Source organism: Lithobates pipiens, unplaced genomic scaffold, assembly GCF_037356315.1.
Source record: "Lithobates pipiens isolate NorthernLeopardFrog02 unplaced genomic scaffold, aLitPip1_a1.2 Scaffold_1, whole genome shotgun sequence".
Taxonomy (NCBI): Eukaryota; Metazoa; Chordata; class Amphibia; order Anura; family Ranidae; genus Lithobates; species Lithobates pipiens.
The window spans coordinates 157187824-157209870 of NW_027507685.1; the positions used below are offsets into that span (position 1 = coordinate 157187824).

Genomic DNA, 22047 nt, shown 5'->3' on the forward strand with positions numbered 1-22047 from the left:
TTTAATACCAAAGTTTGGCGCCATTCCACGAGCGCGTGCAATTTTGAAGCGTGACATGTTGGGTATCTATTTACTCGGCGTATCCTCCTCTTTCACATTATGGAAAAAAATGGGCTAACTTTACTGTTTTTTTTTTTTGTTTTTTTAAGCATGAAACTGTTTTTTTTTCTGAAATTGCAATGACCGCCATTGTATTCTCTAGGGTCTTTGCTAAAAAAACATATATAATGTTTGGGGGTTCTATGTAATTTTCTAGCAAAAAAATTAGGAATTTTACATGTAGGAGAGAAATGTCAGAATTGGCCTGGGTCTGAAGTGGTTAAAATTCCCTCCTAAACTTGGGGTGCGTTATACGTCGGTGCATATTATTCGACGATAAATACGGTAATCTGAATGCAAACAGAATAAAGAAAGCATTTTACCATCCGGCTAGGTATGGCAGAGAGTGTACCGGTTCTCTATGGAGAAAGCAGAACTGTGCTTATTGTATCTAAAGCCTCGTACGCACGATGGGATTGTTGGCCAATAAAACCGCAGAATTTTGTCCGAAGGGCGTTGGCCCCACCTTGTCTTGCATACAAACAGCATACAATTGTTGGCCAACAATCATGAACGTAGTGACATACTAGACGTACTATGTTGTTTTCCAGCTATTTAGCGCCACCCTTTGGTCTCCTTCTGCTAATTTTGTGTTAGTAGAAGGTTGGTGAGTGTTGATTCACGCTTTTCATTTTGTGCTTTTCAGTTTCTGAACAGACGTTCCTCAACCAGGCATGTTGCGGAATCGGAGGAGATAACGTGTTATTTATTATTGGCCTTGAAATTATTGCTTTGTTATAATTTTTTTGGTTGAATAACTATTTGACTTGGTATATTTTCTATACTTTTGGATGAATAGAATGCACTTTTTGGTTAAGTTCTTTCTATTGGCAGATCGCATGTCTAATTGTATTTGTTTTCTTTTTTAATGCGCAATAAAAAAAATTGTGGAGAATAATACTTGGCTATGTGTTTTACTTCAAATGACAGTTTGTGAGTAGGCAGTTACATAAAAAAAAATACAATGTAAATTTGACAAGGGCTATTATATTATTATTATTATTATATTATTCTTGATATCACTACAATAAAAAAGCCTCGGAAAATTAGTTTGCAATAACTCCATCAATATCACCATCAAAGCAACTTCATTATTATCCCATTAAAGAAGAAGAGGAGAATGTGCACTGCATTTCGAGATTTCAGAATTTGCTAATGTTAATTCTCCATTATGAACGCTAGTTTACAAGACCGACCGCTTCAGGCTCGTCCTTGCTTCCGAGCATGCATGTTTGTACTTTTAAAACCTGCTAGGCAACATTTGTCTGCAGAAAATCCAACAATTGTCCGATGGAGCATACACACTGTCGGATTTTCCGCTAACAGCCTGTCGGCACACATTTCCTGTCGGAAAATCCGATCATGTGTACGAGGCTTTACAGACAGGAAGCTGTAGAAACAGCTGGAATATGTATAGAAACAAAATAAGTAACTTAATACAATATCCCATTTAAAACATATATATTTTACAGAGAATGCAAGAAAACAATACACCAGTGCATAGAAGGTGAAATAAAACCAGTCATTTATCTAGGGCCAAAGAAGTAATTCCCAAGCCCTAAACAGCTGTACACACACCTCCAGCCAGAAGAGGGTCCCGCAGAGAACACTGCAGTCAAGATGAAACAGCTGCAAAAGCTTCACAATATGGAACAGCTTATGTTTAACTCCAACAGGGTTCGTCCAGAACAGAGCTGTAATGATGTATCTATGAGGAATTGAATGAGCTTTCCAATGGCAAATGAATTAAACACAATCCTATTAAAACAGGATTCCCTGTGTCCAATATCCACTAGAGGGTAGCAGATACAAAGACAGTCACAGCTAGAAGCTCCTTCAGGATTCTTTTGGCATTCTGTAATACTCAGATTCGGATGATTCAATTGACTCTCTGGCTCTCTTTAGGTCACATGACCAGTTGAGACTGGGCAAAATGCAGCCGTAAACCTCAGAGGAGTCCATAATGGATATTTAACGCTTAACATGAGTCAGACATTGGCTCCACCTGGATCAACAGGGTAGACATAATTAAGCATATACTGAACTGAACTCATGCTGTCTAGGGAATAGTGGGATAAACCTGGAAAAATTACAGATTGGTCAAAAGAAAATTGCAATCTGAGCAATACTCTACAATATATAACATAACCAGGGCAAAGCAGGTGTCAACGAGGGTTAATATACTTAAAGTGGAGGGCCACCCTGAAAAACAAAAGTACATTAAAAATTAGAAAAAAAAAAAAGATTTTTTTTTTTAAACTTACCAGAAATGCCTGTTGCTAGGCATATTGTCCTAATCTGCCTCTTCCTCCTCTGCGGTGATGTTCTGTTTTCTCTCCTCCGTGCGGCGTCTTCTGGGTAATGGGTCGTGCTGTGTTCTGGGAACTGTGTGTCCCAGAACACAGCGTGCCCCATTCACAAAGCGCTGCGCGACTCGCGCATGCGCAGTAGGAAACGGGCAGTGAAGCCGCAAGGCACCACTGCCTGTTTCCCTTAGTTGAAATGGTGGTGCCGGGACCCGAGAGCCGAGGGACGGGTCGGCCTCGGGCGGCCGACATCGCGGGCACCCTGGACAGGTAAGTCTGCTTATTAAAAGTCAGCAGCTACAGTGTTTGCAGCTGCTGACTTTTTTGAAAACAGACATTTTATAGAATTTTCAATTTTAACAAAGATACAGAAGAAAGAACAATTAAGTACAGTTAATGAAGGTAAGCAGTCACAAGCTACATTACTCCGTATGGCGGGTGGCATATACCAAACGAGCTGCCAATACTTCTATTATGTGGTGTGGGCATAAAATCCTGGCTCTCTGGGTCCACTAATAGTATAACAGAAACATAAAATACAACATTACATCAACTCAAGCATTACACCACTACCGATGTACATTTACAGGGGGAATTTGATTCCTGCATTATTTCACTGATCAATTTAGTAAACCTTCATGTGACTTTGATAAAAGGAGATTGAGGAGAAAGAGGGAAAATAGGAAAGGAGGATAAAGACACGTAGAATCGTGTGAACAACCCTAGGACGGGAGAAAAAGTTACAGATTAGATAAAGAAAGAGAAAGAGGAGGGAAGTAAAGGACGCCAGTCCGACCCCACGTCCCTGCAGCCCCCTCACTCAAAGGGTGGGGGCCTCCATCCTATCCCAAAGGTCCCATACCTTGTTATGTTTGTCGAGAGTGTTATTTAGGGACACTGTGAGATATTCCATTCGCCTGATGTCTCTGATTCTGGTATGCAACTCAACTAGTGAGGGGGTTTCCCTTTTCTTCCATTTTAGAGCAATTAGGCATCGCCCAGCCGTCAGCACTTGGGCTAGTAGTTTTTGGGAGGATCGGGAGAATGAGGTAGGAGGGAGGCCCAGGAGAAATAGTTTGGGGTCTAATGGTATTTGTACCTCAAAAATGGTTTTTAATAAGGCCTGGACTGTTTTCCAATAGGGGACGACTTGTAGACATGTCCAATAAATATGGAACAGTGTTCCTACTGCACTACGGCAGCGCCAGCAGCGGGAGTCAGCGGAGGGGTATATAGAATGGAGTAGTGACGGAGTTTGATAACAATGTAGCATAACCTTATATTGGTTTTCCTTATATAAGGTGCATACGGAGCTTTTAGCTGCACGCGACCACACCTGCTGCCATGTCTTCAAAGGTATGGTCTCCCCTAGATCCCTCTCCCATTTATCCATATAAGCATGCCGCAGTCCGCTATCAGAATTTGGTAGGTACGCGAGACCATGCCCTTTGGGGATGGGCCCTCCAGGCATACTTTCTCAAACTCTGTTAAAGGGGAGAATTGTAAGGTCGGCGTAAAAGACTACGCAAAGTGGCGGATCTGCAGGTAGCTATAGAATGCTTGTCTAGGTAAATCATATGAATCTTTTAATTCCTGGAATGATCTAAGTGTCCTAGTCCTGGTATCTACCAACTGACCAAAGCGGAATAGACCTCTACTAAACCAGTGTTGAGACATTCGGGATGTCAGACTATCTGGGACAGTGGGTGTAAACAAAAAAGAAGAGGTGGCCGGGGAGGCTGTGGAGGTCAGCGGATATACCTTTTTGGTGCGGAGCCACAGTGTGCGAACGAGCGCTATTGGTCCCAGTGATTGGTATTTACTAAGGCTGACTTCTGTACTCCATAACATGGAGTTAGGGTGTGTAGGGGCCAACCACAACTTCTCGATTTGAGTCCAACGGTTATAGATGTGTAGCGTACTCCAAGAAGCTATTGGTCGGAGTTGGGCTGCTAAATAATATTTGGTTATATTGGGGAAAGCAAGTCCCCCCTGGTTCCGTGGGGCAAATAATACGGACTTGGCTAACCGGTGCCTTCCATAGTTCCAAAAGAACTTTAGAAGATCACCTTGGAGCGTCCTAAGGTGCGCTGGTGGGATTGGGATGGGGAGTGTCTCATAAAAGGTAGAAAAGTCAGGGAAGGATTGCCATCTTAATGGTTGCCAACCTGCCAAAGAGGGACAGTTTTAGAAATTTCCATTTGGCTAGGGATGCCCCAATATCCGTAAATAGTTGGGGGAAATTGGCTTTATATAGAGTCGCATAGGTCGGTGTGAGATGTACCCCCAGGTATTTTAGAGAGGATGACTTCCAGGAATAGTTAAATGAGTGAGAGAGGGCTGACAATGTCCTTGGGGTCATATTAAGCTGCTGACTTTAAAAATTTTTTTTTTTAAAGCTGGCCCTCTTCTTTAATGAAATAAGCCACAGTACTGCCTCCCTTATCACATTCTTCCCATACCCAGACCTCTCCCTAATGTCTGTACCCTGCCTTTCTGTCTTTATTTCTATATATCCAATAAAGCCAAACCAAAATTGGAATTTAAACGTGATACCATGGCTGATTGACAATGTCATTAAAGCTGAGCTCCACCCAAAAGTGGAACTTCCGCTTTAAGGACTCCTAACCCTCGACATGGTACATTTGGCATGCCATTTTTTTTGGGGGGGGGGGGGGGGGGGAGTACCTAGTTTTGACAGGTATCCAGCTCCCACTTCCGCTTGCGCCACCTTGGCGACTCAAGTGGAAGTTCTCCTCTCCCCCTTTCCAATCTTCTGGGATACATTACAGGCCCCAGAAGATTGCTCGGCCATTCAGGAGGCGCACCTCGACTCGGCTGTGAAGCCGCAAGCTGTCACAGCTGAGTGCCCACACTAGTAATACCAGCGCCAGGGAGAGAACCGAGGCTTTGGCCGGCCGCATGGCTGGATCGTGGGACAGGTGAGTGTGTGTTTATTAAAAGTCAGCAGCTGCTGACTTAACACAGAAACGGCTGAAACTCCGCTTTAAAGTGTTATTAAACCCAGGACCCTACACTCACTATATTTGGTCTTCCACAGTACACAGAACAGTACACAGAACATGGAAATGCAATTATTTTAGTAAATATAAGCTGCTAAATACATTTTCTCATCAGCAGTATATAGCAGTTCTGTGACTTATCAGTGTCCAGCCGAGCACTGGTTAAAGCTTATAGAAGGAGTTTACATTCTCCTGTGACAGTCCTATGAGGCTGTATGACCCCTGACCCTCAGTCTGGACAGTGCTTCCAGGTGCCTCCAAGGTTCTGTACTATCAGCAGATGGATTGGAGGAGACAGGACCAAACAGCCTTTTTACACAATGCAGAGGACTAGCCTGTTCCACAGTGAGTATAACAAGCATGCTTTACTGCATATGCAAACATATTTAACTGTTGTGGGTTTAGTAACACTTTAAGTCAGGCGTGCCCAACCTTTTGAAGAGTGAGGGTCACCTAAGCGCCTTAGTAACTGGTCGTGGGCCACAACGAGCGGAGCGGGTGCATGGCAGCCCACTCTACTCTTTTCTTTTTGTGGATTGGATGGGAGGTAGGCATACACAAGTCCATTTACATCTTCTACTTTTTTTTTAGAGGTGAATGGAGGGTCCAATTGGGTCGGACTGACCGTGTGAAAGGGGCCTATGGCTCACTGCAGGTAACCCCCAGGTACACTGCTCTGCACCTGTGGATCAGTTTGAAAGCAGCCCCGTACCCACTGCAGAATAGATATGCCCATATATACACTGATTTTAGTGGTAAACTTACTATCAATAACAGTATTCTATTCCATCACAGAGCAGGTGGTCACAGGCCACATCAGAGGGCTCCGTGGGCCACTGGTTGGGCACCCCTGTGATAGTTCACTGTATATGACAACTGCACAGCTTTCATTGTCTCATTCATATCTACTTATGTGATTATTAGGTTATTAAAGTGATTTTAAACCTTCACTTTTTAAAACCAAACAACAAACATGTTATATAACAAAGCAGTGGCGGCCCATCCATAGGCAGCGCCCGGGCAATGCCCCCCCCCCCCCCCCCTGTAGTCTCAGAAAAAAAAAAAAGTAAAAAAAAAGTAAATAAATAAAAAAAAACAACGGGCCCTTTAAGACATTAAAAAAAAGTCATTTAACACTGTGGCGCCGTTTGCAGTACACAATGTAAAGCGCCACGTCGATGCAATCACAAGATTGCATCCATGGCGCTTCATTTGCAGGTATTTAACCCGCCTTGCGGCGCAATGCAGAACGCCGACTAGCTTCCGCCTGTAAAATCACTGTGATTCTACAGGCGTGAGCATTGTCGTTCAAACACAGGCAGGTCGGTGGCTCCGTTCCTCGGCCCGAGCGGAGCTGCAGTGAGGTGAGGTGGTCCTGTGCAATGTTCTCCAAGGAAAAACAAGATTTTTATGCCAATTGCCAAATCTATTTAAATGCACCCCGGCCTTTACATTCTTGTCTGTAGTAGTACTAGTCAACTGTGCAGGAATTATTAGAGCCATTTTTAAAAGAATATAAAATTGAGCAGAACAGAATAATAACATAATGCTCGCAGGAGGAAATAATGTGCATGCCATGCGGTATTCTTATTCAGCAAAGTGCAAACAACGTATGGATTGGGTGGATTATATAAGGGGCGTGGTTTGTGAGAAGTGGGAGGGGTCATAAATGATGGGCGGAGTCTCCCCCCCCCCCATCCAAAACGTCACCAGCCACCACTGTAACAAAGATTATTGAACAAACATAGGCTACAGTAAAATACACCAATGCCGTTTTCCCACTATAACAAATCAGAATTAGGCCAAACAAACCAAAAAACATTATATGAACATAAACAACAGGCAGCCACATAATCAGACCATTATTAAAATAGCGGTTTAGACAATAATGGTTGTGTGTTGAGTTATTTTGAGGGGACAGCAAATTTACACTATTATACAAGCTGTACATTGCAGCACAGTGTCATTTCTTCAGTGTTGTCACATTAAAGGATATAATAAAATATTTACAAAAATGTGAGGGTTGTACTCACTTTTGTGAGATACTGTATTATCCACGCATACACATACATACATATGTTGCAAGATTTGGCAATGAATAAATATGGTAGAGCAGGGTGACTATATGTGGTTTGTTTTGTACTGGGGCCTTGTTCAATTCCGTCCAGTGTTTTCTCTTCATGTTTGTATGGGCTTCACCCAGGTGTTGTGGTTACCAAAGGAAAACTTTAGTGTGAAAGTATCAGGGCTGTCATTGACTCCCCTCTGAATATATCAGTTCTCTGGCAGTCATTCTGGTTTCCTAACACCAGTTCTTTATGAGAGCTTCCCAGCAGGGAGCATGGGTCCTTACACCTAGACACTAAGCTTAGCTAAAAACTGAGCTGCCTCTAGCAAATAGAGGGTGTGGCCATCCTTAGGCTGTTTTTTTTTTGCCTAGTGTCCTACTCCTGGAGGTGGCGCTATAAACCCAATGGTCAGAAAGCAATATCTCTGCTGTTCCCATCAATAAACAAAAGAGAAATGTTCCTCAGCACCTCTCCAAAATGCATCAAATGTCCAATCGCTTACTGATAGTGAGGACACTTGCCTATCCCTTCTTACCACCTGCATATTCGCGCTGGCCATCATGATAGGCCAAAATGAAAGTATGAGCACTTAGAGCCAAGCACAAACACTTCCCATAAGTGCCCAAATCCAACAAGTAATATTGTATATCAGACCTGGAATCTTACACTCTTTATCAATGTTCAGAATGCATACACATTAACACGAAGAATATATTGTTAATTGTCCTGGTGCAAGCTTGGAATCCTTACCCTGAGTCCTATGGGTCCCTGAGCCCCGGGTAAACCAGGCACGCCAGTGTTTCCTCGCTTTCCAGGCAAGCCATCAGGGCCAAATTCCCCATCATCTCCTTGTTCTCCCTGGAAAGGAACAAATTAATTCCGGTTAAATACAAAATATCTTATGACTAGTGTTGTTGCTGTTCATTGCTGGGACTTTCACACACTCACCTGTATCCCAGCAGTGCCATCTTTCCCTGGTATTCCCTCTGGTCCAGGAGGACCCTCTTGGCCCTGTCTTCCTACCACTCCCCTAGGACCAGCCAATCCTACAGCTCCCTAAAAATAAAATCAATCAATGTTAAATGTTTCACCTTACCGCCTCTTGCTGGATCCCTAAAGTAAACCTGTACTTCCCTTGTTTAGGGCAAAACAACAGGGTCACTTAAAAGGTGACCCCACTAGTGGCACACACTTGCCTTTCACTTCATTTGCCAGCCTTCCCATTCAGCTGCCAGGAGTGAAGAAAATTACCTTATACTTCTATGTATGGGAGAAAATTAACTCCCCTCCTGCCATTGTGACAGTGGTGGCGATTTTCAGATGGCTACTCAGGCACCTATTCCTGTTACAAGGGGATGAGGACAGATTCATACCTTACAATACTTTTAATAAAGATTTGATTTTAAAACAAAAAGCTTACAAGGGTCTAACTTTTCCCTTCTCCCAGCAGGTGCACAGGACAGTATGGGAATTGAAGTAAGTGAAGTATGCCCAGCTGGTGGCCCCACCATAAAAGTGCCCATGTTCAGTTTTCAAGGAAATTGTTATCTATAGTCAGTATAGAAAAGAATCACCCCTTTAAAATAATCACATTTTGTTGCTTTGCAGCCTTAACTGAAGACAGGCACAGTTTTGTTTCTTCCAGCTGCATTTACTCAATTCAGCTTATAACATCAAGTGAAAGATTTAACACCAATATGTCAGAAAAAAACAAAAAAATATCAAAAACAGAATTACTGAGTTGGAAAAGAATCACCCCCACCTCCTAAAAATGACTTGTAAACATTATCAGGTGTAGCTAATCGTCTTTTCTCAGGACATCGCTCCAAACGGGATAAAAGAGCCAGGAGGAAACTGGTCAGAGGCTACCAAGAGGCCTAAAGCAACTCTGACGCAGTAGCGGGAATTTATCACACAGTGGTCATTGTGTGCACGTGACAACAATATCACAAATTCTCCACAAAAGTGGCTTGTATGGGAAAGTTGCAAGAAAAAAAGCCATTCCTCAAGGCAGGCCACATGCAGTCAAAACTGAGCTTTGCCAAAATGCACCTTGAAGATTTTGAGGCCACATGGAAAAAGGTCTTATGGTCAGATGAGACTAAAATTGAATTACAGGATCTTAAAAAAGTATTTATACCCCTTGAAATTTTCCACATTTTGTCATGTTACAGCCAAAAATGTAACACTATTTTATTGGGATTTTATGTGATAGACCAACACAAAGTGGCACATAATTGTGAAGTGGAAGGAAAATGATAAATGGTTTTCAATTTTTTTAAAATACATATTTGAACAGTGAGGTGTGCATTTGTATTCAAAACCCTCAGAATTTTGTTTGAAAACCATAGTGAGCAAACAGCATCATAAAGGCCAAGGAACACCAGACAGGTCAGGGATAATGTTGTTAACAGGTTTAAAGCAGGGTTAGAATCTAAAAAAAATATCCCAAGCTTTGAACATCTCACGGAGCGCTGTTCAATCCATCATCCGAAAATGGAAAGACTATGGCACAACTGCAAACCTACCAAGACATGACCGTCCACCTAAACTGACAGGCTGGGCAAGGAGATCATTAAATCAGTGAAGTAGCCAAGAGGCCCGTGGTGACTCTGGAGGAGCTGCAGAGATCCACAGCTCAGCTGGGAGAATCTGTCCACGGGACAACTATTAGTCGTGCACTCCACAAATATGGCCTTTATGGAAGAGTGGCAAGAAGAAAGCCATTGTTGAAAGAAAGCCATAAGACGTCCCATTTGCAGTTTGCTTGAAGCCATGCCGCGGACACAGGAAACACGTGGAAGAAGGTGCTCTGGTCAGAAATGGAACTTTTTGCCCTAAAAGCAAAACGCTGTGTGTGGCGGAAAACTAAAACTGCACATCACCCTGAACACACCACCCCCACCGTGAAACATGGTGGTGGCAGCATCATGCTGTGGGGATGCTTTTCTTCAGTAGGGACAGGAAAGCTTGTCAGAGTTTATGTGAAGATGGATGGAGTCAAATACACGGCAATATTAGACGAAAACCTGTTGGAGTCTGCAAAAGACTTGAGACTGGGGCGGAGGTTTACCTTCCAGCAGGAGAACAACCCTAAACATACAGCCAGAGTTACAATGGAATGGTTTAGATCAAAATATATTATTGTGTTAAAATGGCCCAGTCAAAGTCCAGACCTAGATTCAATTCAGAATCTGTGGTAAGACTTGAAAATTGCTGTTCAGACACTTTCCATCTAATCTGACAGAGCTTGAGCTATTTTGCAAAGAAGAATGGGCAAAAATGTCACTCTCTAGATGTGCAAAGCTGGTAGAGACATACTCAAAAAGACTTGCAGCTGTAATTGCAGCGACACTTTTCACATTTGTAAAAAATTTGGAAAACCATTTATCATTTTCCTACCACTTCACAATTATGTGCCACTGTGTTGGTCTATCATATACAATCCCAATAAAATACATTTGCGTCTTTGGTTGTACCATGACAGAATGTGGAAAATTTCAAGGGGTATGAATACTTTTTCAAGGCACTGTATTTGGCCTTAACACTAAATGATATGTCTGGTGGAAATCCAATACAGCTCACTATCCAAACAACACCATTCCTACAGTAAATCATAGATAGTAATATCCTGTAATAGGGATGTTTCTCTGCAGCAGGGACTGGAGCACTTGTCAGGACAGAAGAAAAATGGATGGGGCAAATTACCATCAAATTCTTGAGGAAAATCTGCTACCCTCAGCCAGAAAGTTGTCAATGGGAAGAAGATTTACCTTCCAACATGACAATGACCCAAAGCATACAGCAAAAATGACCACACAGTGGTTGAAGAAGAAAAAAGGTAAACGTCCTGGCATGGCCTAGTCAGAGCCCAGACTTAAAGCGGAGGTCCACCCTAAAATGGACCTCCGCTCATCAGGTAACTGCACCCACTTCCGGGCTAGCTCTCTGCGGAAAGGGGCGTACGTTACGCCCCTTTCCGCAAGCGCCCGCCCCCTTCAGCAAGTGCCCCGCTGCCTGCTGGGAAACACACAGCTCCCAGAGGCAGCGGGGACCGTCCAGATTGCGCCGCGCGGCTTGCGCATGCGCAGTAGGGAACCGGGAAATGAAGCCGAAAGGCTCCATTTCCTGATTCCCATACCCAAGATGGCGGCGGCAGGACCCGACAGACGAGCGAGCGATCGGCTTCGGGTGCCGACATTGCGGGCGCGCTGGACAGGTAAGTGTCACTATTTAAAAGTCAGCAGCTGCAGTATTTGTAGCTGCTGGCTTTTAAAAAAAAAATAAAAATGCGGAGTCCCGGTGGACTCCCGCTTTAAATCCAATTGAAAAATCTGTGGGATGACTTGAAGACTGCAGTCCACAGATGGTGAACTTCAAATTTAATTTAACTTGAGCAGTTCTACAAAGAAGAGTGGGCAAATATTGCAAAGTCTAGATGTGCGAAGTTAGTAAAAGACATATCCCAACAGACTAAAGGCTGTAATTAAAGCAACGGGTGGTTCAACAAAATAACATCACAAAGGGGTGATCCTTTTTCCAACTCTGTGATTCTGTTTTTGTATTTATTTTTTCTGACATGTTAGTGTTATATCTTTCACATAGATCAGGGGTTTCCCCAACTGTAGCCCGCCGGCCGAATGCGGCCCTTTGCTTGCCTTTATCTGGCCCTTGGTGCACTATTCCTTCCAACTGATACAAGCCAGTATTCCTCCCACTTACACCGGAGATGGGGCACTATTCCTCCCACTGACACCAATAATGTAATTTTTTTTACTCCCACTGACCATCAAGCCTATGACACTGTTACTCCCACCGATGCCAGGGCATTTTCTACTCCCAGTATCCACAGTCCGGCCCCAATAAAGTTTGAAGGGCAATAAACTGGCCCTTTGTTTAAAAAGTTTGGAGACCCCTGACATAGATGTTATAAGTTGCACTTATAATACAGCTGGATAAAACAAAACAACTGTGTCTGTCTTCATTCCAGGATGCAACATATCAAAATGTAATAATTTTAAAATGGCGGTGATTCTTTTCTATACCCACTGTATACTCTCAGAATTTTATCGTATATTCTTTTAGGATTGTGAAGAACAAGCAGGACCAGCAGAACATAGCAAACTAAAATGGGAACAATAAAAAAAAAAAGGAAATAATGGTCAAAATGATATATATATATATATTTTTAACAACAAACATGTTATAATTACCTGCTCTGTGCAGCACAGAGACCAGGTAAGTATTAGGGGGACCATGCTGCACAGATAACGTTTTTTTATACCTTCATGCATAGAATGCTCAACAAGTAAAAAACCTTGAGCCTTTAAATGTGACTGAGACTGTGTATCTGTATGTAAATATATATATATATATATATATATATAAAAATAATGAACTAAAATCAATTTTTAGTGAGCCCCCCCCCCCGCCTTTAAAACAACAGCAATTCTTCTAAGTACACTTGCGCACACAGTTTTTTATTTAGGATCTTGGAAGGTTGTCATCTTGAAATCTGGACATTTAGGAAAATGAACCACAGTTCTTTAGTGGATTTAAGTTTTTTGTGCACATTGTGGAAAGTTAACTGATAATAAAAAACTACTAATTTCATAATTTTTGAACACCTGTTAATTTTACAGCATTTTTACACAAGTTCTTAAAACAATAACAGTACTGTATGTATGGAAAAATATATACTTGGCTAAGAGGCAAAGAATGTGAATATCACATTGTTAAAAACTCAGAACTTACAGGCGGTCCTCGAGCTCCGGGTTCTCCTGGTTTTCCTGGCTTGCCCCTTGTTCCCTATGAAACAACAGAGAAATGAAATGAAATTTGGATTCCTTTCACATCTGGCTGAAATCTACATTCTGTTTCTTTGCCTAGCAAGTGACCAGGACACCCAGTTCCTGATGTCAGCGGTGGCCTCTTTGTAATGGTATTAATCCATGCATTTAGTCTTCAGACATTCAGTATTCTGTCATTCAATATTCCTACATGTGCAGCAGAGAAAACGCACACACCAACTCACTGCTTAAATGAATGACTTTGATTTTATCTACCCCATTCATTGTCACCTTTTCATACAACTGTATCAGCTCTATGTACTATAAAAAGGCAATCGTGCTGATGAATTATTACCGAAGAAAAGAAAATGAGCACAATTTTGAAAATGTAGCGCTTGGCTACCAATCACCAATTGCTATCACCAATAATTCAATTCTCTGCTCTAGTTTTAACATATTAACCACAACATTTTTTTTCATTTGCATTTTACTGTTTTTCATGCAAATTATTTCAATGCTTACTACTTATCATAAAGCTATTTTGACAATCCCTCCACTCACTCTTGCCCATATTTCACCAATATTAATTATAACACAGCTAAATATGATCTGTAAATAGATAACAAAAAACTACGAAGACTATTAATCAATTTTTGGCCAAATTTTCACCAATAATTTTACTCTTTCTGAAACACAAAGCAATTTTTAAAACATTTGCTACTGCAGAACCATCATTTTCCATGTCCGACTTTGTGAAACTTTGTTTAGCCAATCCAGTTACATCAGGAAATACTCAAGGGCCAAAACGAAGTGCAATGAGGCCTTCTAGCAAAACCAGTAAGGGATCAGTAAGACAATTACTTAAATATAACATCTAGCCTGTATTTTATACTTGATTGGTAAAATGCAGGCACAGTGTGGAATAATTACTATGATGTCCAGTGAAGAGTGGATAGTGATATCCGTTTTTTTGTTATAAATAGGCCCCTAAGTGTTTCCACAGCAATCAGCATAGGTTTTCAAGTTATATATGAATTTATTTTATCCAAATGTAACACTCATGCCATTGCCACCTGCATAAATCAGATAGTGCTAGATACCTTGGTCTCAATATCAGTCTGCCACAGCTACACCCTTAAATTCCGATTTTACAGTAGCAGGATAAAGGGTACAAATTCATCAGCTTTTAAAGAAGGTTTTCTAGAAACTTTCCCCCATCAAACTCACCACCACCTGGTTAATAGACCAGAGAGCCAAGACCCTTCCCAACATATCATTGGAAGAATGATTTGTCGATGTAGGGAACACCAGGTATTCCTTGCTAAAGGAAAGGGAAAGATAACTAACTGCTGGCAAATTGCGAGTCGGACATGCTGGTTGGGTAAAGGTCCAAATAAGGGTTCATGCACTGGGCTTAAAAAAAAAGCCGCTGTTCCTAGAGGAGTTTTGTCTTTTTTAACTAATGTTATTCTGTGTGTCCATGCACATTAGGTTATTTAGAAGCATATTTTAAGCTCAGTGTTTAGAGGCAAAAAACATATTTCTGGTTTACGTTTTTGAAAGTGGTTTTCTGGCAGATAAAAAAGCTAAACACTAGTACAAATAACGCTCAAAATTTGCATTTTTTTCACTGCCAAGAGCAGTAGTGTTTTTGTGAATGGACCCTAAAAGACATCTACAAGAGAAACAGAAAAAATATCATTATTGGACTCCATTTGTACATTCTGGTCGACCTTCATACCAGGTCACTGAATTATAAATAAGGACAGGATTTTTTTCAAACTTTCCTGACCTGCATACTTCTGGTCTACCTTCTCAGATAGTATTGAACCAAGAAGGTTGGCTTAGCAGCCAGGTAACTATAATTTTAAGAAGATGGTCAGTAATGGCAGCCTTACTTCTCTAATCACAGAAACCTGTAACAGCCCTTAGGCCTTGCTGTTGAGGAACGGAGCACTGACTCATTTGGGATAGGTGGAATGACACGTTCCCCCCATACCCCAAAATGTATTTTGTAAAGTATGAACTGGCAACTTAGAATGTCTTCAGAGTAGCCAACATGTCACTTTATCTAGCATGGGCAAAGGAAAATGTTCCCTTACAATATACCTGTGAGTAGTAAAAGCTTTCTCTTTTTCGGCCCTATTGTCTTTTCCATGCAACTCCTGAAGCTCCCGCAGACTAACCATGTTAGAACTGAGTGATCACATGACCTCTAATTGCTAATTTTTCGGTTGGCTCTGAGTGGCGAACAGGGATAATCAGTCACCACTCTTCAGAGTGCTGGACTGAGGAGTGGGCAAGCTCAGCTGACTCTGGCTTCTAGCCATGTGCTGAGACGCAAAGCCAGCTGTCAACCAGGCAGCTGGGTGGATCCTAACAAGGTTGTTGGGATCCTTCCAGAGGCAGGAGGCTCTGCCACATCAGTTGACAGCAGGCTAACGAGACAGAGATATCTGTACTCCTGTGACCCACAAGAAAAAAGTATGGCCAAAAAGAAAAGTTTTGCCCATACTTTTCTTTTAATATTCAGCCCTAAACTCAACAGAGTGGTTAGTGGGGGATACACAGACACCTTCCTATCAGAGTCTGTTGTTTAGGAGATACCCTTTCATACAGTATATAAGGCCACATTCGGTAAGCTGACTTTACAGTAGGCATAATTTCCATTACCCTGAAAAACTTACCATCGAGAGCCTATTAAAAAAAAAAGTCCTATATGTCTGACACACATTGTGATACATCATTGCCTTTTATAATACGCACAGTAGATACAGTGCCTTGCGAAAGTATTCGGCCCCCTTGAACTTTTCAACCTTTTGCCACATTTCAGGCTTCAAACATAAAGATATAACATTTTTATTTTTTGTGAAGAATCACCAACAAGTGGGACACAATTGTGAAGTGGAACGAAATCTATTGGATTTTTGAAACTTTTTTAACTAATAAAAAAATGAAAAGTGGGGCGTGCAAAATTATTCGGCCCCCTTGCTTTAATACTTTGTAGAGCCACCTTTTGCTGCGATTACAGCTGCAAGTCGCTTGGGGTATGTCTCTATCAGTTTTGCACATTGAGAGACTGAAATTCTTGCCCATTCTTCTTTGCAAAACAGCTCGAGCTCAGTGAGGTTGGATGGAGAGTGTTTGTGAACAGCAGTTTTCAGCTCTTTCCACAGATTCTCAATTGGATTCAGGTCTGGACTTTGACTTGGCCATTCTAACACCTGGATATGTTTATTTGTGAACCATTCCTTTGTAGATTTTGCTGTATGTTTGGGATCATTGTCTTGTTGGAAGATAAATCTCTGTCCCAGTTTCAGGTCTTTTGCAGACTCCAACAGGTTTTCATCCAGAATGGTCCTGTATTTGGCTGCATCCATCTTCCCCTCAATTTTAACCATCTTCCCTGTCCCTGCTGAAGAAAAGCAGGCCCAAACCATGATACTGCCACAACCATGTTTGACAGTGGGGATGGTGTGTTAAGGGTGATGAGCTGTGTTGCTTTTACGCCAAACATATCGTTTTGCATTGTGGGCAAAAAGTTTGATTTTAGTTTCATCTGACCAGAGCACCTTCTTCCACATGTTTGGTGTGTCTCCCAGGTGGCTTGTGGCAAACTTTAGACGAGACTTTTTATGGATATCTTTGAGAAATGGCTTTCTTCTTGCCACTCTTACATAAAGGCCAGATTTGTGCAGTGTACGACTGATTGTTGTCCTATGGACAGACTCTCCCACCTCAGCTGTAGTTCTCTGCAGTTCATCCAGAGTGATCATGGGCCTCTTGGCTGCATCTTTGATCAGTCTTCTTCTTGTCTGAGCTGAAAGTTTAGAGGGACGGCCAGGTCTTGGTAGATTTGCAGTGGTCTGATACTCCTTCCATTTCAAAATGATCGCTTGCACAGTGCTCCTTGGGATGTTTAAAGCTTGGGAAATCTTTTTGTATCCAAATCCAGCTTTAAACTTCTTCACAACAGTATTACGGACCTGCCTGGTGTGTTCCTTGGTCTTCATGATGCTCTCTGCGCTTTCAACAGAACCCTGAGACTATCACAGAGCAGGTGCATTTATACAGAGACTTGATTATACACAGGTGGATTATATTTATCACCATCAGTCATTTAGGACAACATTGGATCATTCAGAGATCCTTGCTGAACTTCTGGAGTGAGTTTGCTGCACTGAAAGTAAAGGGGCCAAATAATTTTGCACGCACCACTTTTCAGTTTTTTATTTGCTAAAAAAGTTTAAATTATCCAATAGATTTTGTTCCACTTCACAATTGTGTCCCACTTGTTGGTGATTCTTCCCAAAAAATTAAAATTTTATATCTTTATGTTTGAAGCTTGAAATGTGGCAAAAGGTTGAAAAGTTCAAGGGGGCCGAATACTTTTGCAAGGCACTGTAGCTGTGTTCTAACCATCTTCTGCCTCTTCCTATATGATTTTAATACACTCTGTCCTATGCTTTATACATATACATATACATATACATCATATAAGGTGACAATAGGCACAAGGGAAAAGGCCAGAACTTGGTAAGATCTCCTTTCCAAAACAGAGGTGTTTCAGTGTAACTGGATGCAGCCATTGGTGATGGAAGCTGGGTTAGCTACTGCTCCTACATTTACCATCATGTACGATAGCCAAAAGGAGTGCTTTCAGAAGATCCTCCTGAAAAAACATGCGCACCTCTCCAGCAAGTGTTTATTTTTAAGTTTCACCAATTTACTACTTCAGCAAAGTAAAGGAGGGCTATTAAGGGAAAGAGCTGGCAGGAGAGCCCGGTCCCATAGATGTTTGGCTATGAGTTTGGATGCCGCATTTGTTTAGTGAGACAAGTGCACGAAAGACTACCATTTCCATTGCAGAAAAAAAAAAATCACCAAAACATACCACAGTGCCTCTGGATCCCTTTAAGCCCTGAAAACCAGGTGGCCCATGATGCCCCTGCAAAAAAAATATTTTTTTAAATGTAATTATTATTGGAGATTCCACAACAAAAAATAAATACTGAGAATAAAGTATAAGACATTTGGTTTGACGCACACCAATTACACCAAATAAACACTATTCCATTTTACTGGAACTTAAGGAGGAAGTGTAATTTTGGCGCAAAATACACCACATGCACCCTGCCTCCCCATTTACCCTTTATTGTGATATTTAATTTTCATTACTGAACTACTAGGAGGCAGAGGTAAGAGGTGGATAGGGTCAAGGACACCTCAAAATTTACATAACTTTAGCCATATGTATCACTGGATCTACTCGTTGTGGTTTTCCCAAATGGCCACCTCCAATTATGCCTGAATGGGCAAAGTGTCAGTGTCTCTTTAAACTCACGTTACTTCATTTTACAGACTCTGTACATTCTCCTTTAAAATTACTCAAAATGTGAGGGCCTACCTAATCACTTCATCACACACACTACGCAGAATCGTCTAATCAGACTGTTACATGTATGGTGAGCTTTACAAGCTAACAGTGACAGTTCCTTACCGGTAAACCTTGTTGCCCTGCTTTTCCTCTGGGGCCCTCTGGTCCTTCTTGGCCCTGCATTTAAGTAATATATGGTTAATGATCATAGAAGGTCTTAAACCTCATCAATATGCTTCATATTTACAATAATATAGAACAATATTGGTCTGTTTTTGGCTAGTAAAGTAAACCTTACATAGCCATTCAACTTCGACTTCAAGTGTTTATTACTCATGTGTTTTTTCTGGCACTTTTAACATCAAATGTTTAAGGTCTAACCCCAAACACATTTTTTAGTTTTGTATAGAGTGTAAAAGTGTAATGCCCTGTACACACGGTCGGAAAATCCGACGGAAAAGGTCCGATCGGATTATATTGTCGGAAAGTCTGATCGTGTGTGGGCTCTATCAGACTTTTTCCGTCTGAAAAAATTTGAGAGCAGGATCTTGAATTTTATAAAATCCTTTTTCCAATCGTTTGTAGAGAATTCTGATCGGACAAAGTGCCATGCATGCTCAGATCAAACTACAAGACCAAAGCTTTGGCTACTAGCCACAATGTAGTCCCGTCGGAACGAACGAACGGCATCACATTCCGAACGATCAGATTTTCCGACAACTTTGTCCGACTGTGTGTATGCAACACCAGTTTTGGAAAAAATCAGACGGATTTTGTGGTCGGAATGTTCGCCCGTGTGTACAGGGCATTCGATTTGTTGGGTTTTATTGCGGTCTAAGGCCTCATAAAACTATAATGGGGATACAGCCAGCACAAAAAAAGCTGACTGATTCTAGTTTCCCCTACTTTGATATAAAAACAATTATTTTTTTAAATTGTTCCCCGTGTCCCTCATGTGAGAATTAGCATTGAGACGTAAAGCGTCTTCATTTATCTGTAAATACAAATGCATTTCAAACAGAGGAACTGCCTTTGGAAACGTTAATCTACTTCTAAGTTGTTTGTGCGAATACACAAGATTTATTGGAAAAAGGCATTAAAAGTCCAAAGAAACTATTTGTGCGAGCATCTTTAATCCTAAAGATTAATGTAGCATTCCACTGGTATTAAAGCAGAATGTACACTGAATATTGTATATGAATGTTACACCAAGAAAACTTTCATAACAGAATAACAACATTTAACCATGGTTGATTTGGAGCTAGAACAGGGTGATTTTACAAATGTTCTTGGACAATCAACAATTGCATTGACATATTACATGACACCAAAAAAATTGGCCATGCTTGAGGGAGCTGGAAAGACTTGGAGGCAGAGGTGACAGCTGGCAGAGGGGAGGAGAAGCCTGAGAAGGCACTGGGCAAACATTTTCTTGCCCCCCCCCCCCCCCCCCCCCGAGACATGCAATAAATAGCATGTAGACTGAAAAATCTATTTACTGCAGCAGATCAGGCAGTGATTGCAATTAGTTGGCACTTGCCAGAGGTTACAGCATAACATTACTACTCTCTGATTGGTTGTTAGAGGTTACTGCACATCAATATTTCTCACTGACTGGGTGCTAGAGATTACAGCAGATCGCTATTGTTCATCCCACGCCTTTACCCCTACTGTACCCAATCCCACACCACACCTTTGCAATCATTTTTTCACCCTCACCAAATATCTTCTCGTACAACTCTGCACAACTTGAGCACACCTCTGCTAAAAACTGCATTCCAACCACACATCTCTGACATCATTGTGCCCCTTCAGCCAACTCTGTCACCACTGTACCAACTGTACCACCTTGCACACCTCTGCAACTACCCCCTAACCCACCTCCAATATACCTCTGCCACAACTGCACTCCCACCATACACGTCTGTCACCAATGCCCCTCACCCCCCCCCCCCCCCCCCAATAACATAGCACTGTCAGCACTGTTCCTCCCCACAAACACCTCTGCACACTGTACCCCTCACACACATCAGTCACTACATTGTTTTTCCCTTAAAAAAAAAACCTCAGCACGCTGTACCCCCTCCCACACCTGCACTCCTATGCCACCCTTGTGCCCCCTGCCACCACTACACTGCCCCTTTCTATCACTACCATCGATACTCCTCTTGCATACCTTTGTACTCCTAACAAAAACATGAGCCATAATCCTTGTCACCACTTTAACCCAGCACCATGTTTTTCCACCATTGAGGTCATTGTGGAAGTGGGGTGTTTCCACTTATACTGCCCAGTGCTCACAGAGAAAGGAGTGATAGCCCTGGAACACTAGACAATGGGGGGAGGAGTCAGTATTTCTGGCGGATGCATAGATCACTATTGCCAGTGTTCTGCTGAGAACTCCAACCACCTCTCTCACTTCTGGTTAGAGATTTCAGCAATAATTGAAGATTTACACGAGTTGGAGTTTTCAGCAGAACCCCGGGAGCGGTACTGGATGATTTTGCTGTTTTCACAGAACAGCGGGTACAAAGGAAAAAAGTTGTCGCCGCCTTGAAGGCTGACAAGTTTTTGGTTAGTAGCGGGCCTTGTTCTGTGAAAACAGCTAAATCATCCAGTACCAGACTGCATACACACCTGGGGTTCTGCTGAAAACTCCAACTCATGTAAATCTGCAATTATTGCTGAAATCCCTAACGGAAAGTAAGGTGGTTGGAGATTTTTGCATTCTTTTGATTAAATTGTATCTGTCAGCAGGGGAATCCTGCTGGCAGCTGAAATGTCATCGGTTGTTAAGGATGTGGCGGCTCCGCTCCTTAACAATCGATAATTGCCAGCATTCTTTTCTTTATATTTCAGTTGTCAGCACAGAATCCCACTGACAGATGAAAGAACCGAGCCTTGAGGTATCAGTTTCAGGTATCGGTGCACTTACAGGATATCCAGGATCTCCCGACTCCCCTCTATCTCCACGATCACCGACAGGACCCTTGATAAAGAGAAAAAGGTGTGTCACTTGATGGTTTGGGTAGACCTCGTCTCTATTCAAGATTTTGTGACCAATGCTACAATAACTAAAGATAAGCTGGAGTCTCGTTAGTCTTAGTCCCGGTTCACACTAAGTGTCAGTTCACACTGGAGTGGCTTCAAAGTCACGCGACTCTAAAGCCGCCCCTAACAGCACAGCTTGTAAATGACTTCTGTAATAGAAGTCAATGCTAGCTGCTCCAAAGTCACCCCCAAGTAGTGCAGGAACCTTTTTCTAAATTGGAGCGACTTGAGTCACTCTGATTAGAACGGTTCCAGTGCTCTGCATGAAGAGTGACTTGTCAGGTGGCTAAGTTGCCTGACAGGTTGCCTTGTGCCGCGTACACGCGATCGATG

General features: G+C 42.0%; 1 protein-coding gene across 3 annotated transcripts in view; it reads right to left on the minus strand.

The window, feature by feature from the left end:
* COL27A1 (collagen type XXVII alpha 1 chain) overlaps window positions 1-22047 on the minus strand; it is a 752882-nt gene that overhangs the window by 93780 nt on the left and 637055 nt on the right. For all 3 annotated transcript variants that reach the window (XM_077478787.1, XM_077478785.1, XM_077478786.1), the window contains 6 exons: window positions 21599-21652; window positions 18787-18840; window positions 18181-18234; window positions 13252-13305; window positions 8446-8553; window positions 8248-8355 (listed from right to left, as the gene is read on the minus strand). In XM_077478787.1, the coding sequence (XP_077334913.1) occupies window positions 8248-8355; window positions 8446-8553; window positions 13252-13305; window positions 18181-18234; window positions 18787-18840; window positions 21599-21652 (432 nt within the window). The remainder of the gene's footprint in view (window positions 1-8247; window positions 8356-8445; window positions 8554-13251; window positions 13306-18180; window positions 18235-18786; window positions 18841-21598; window positions 21653-22047) is intronic.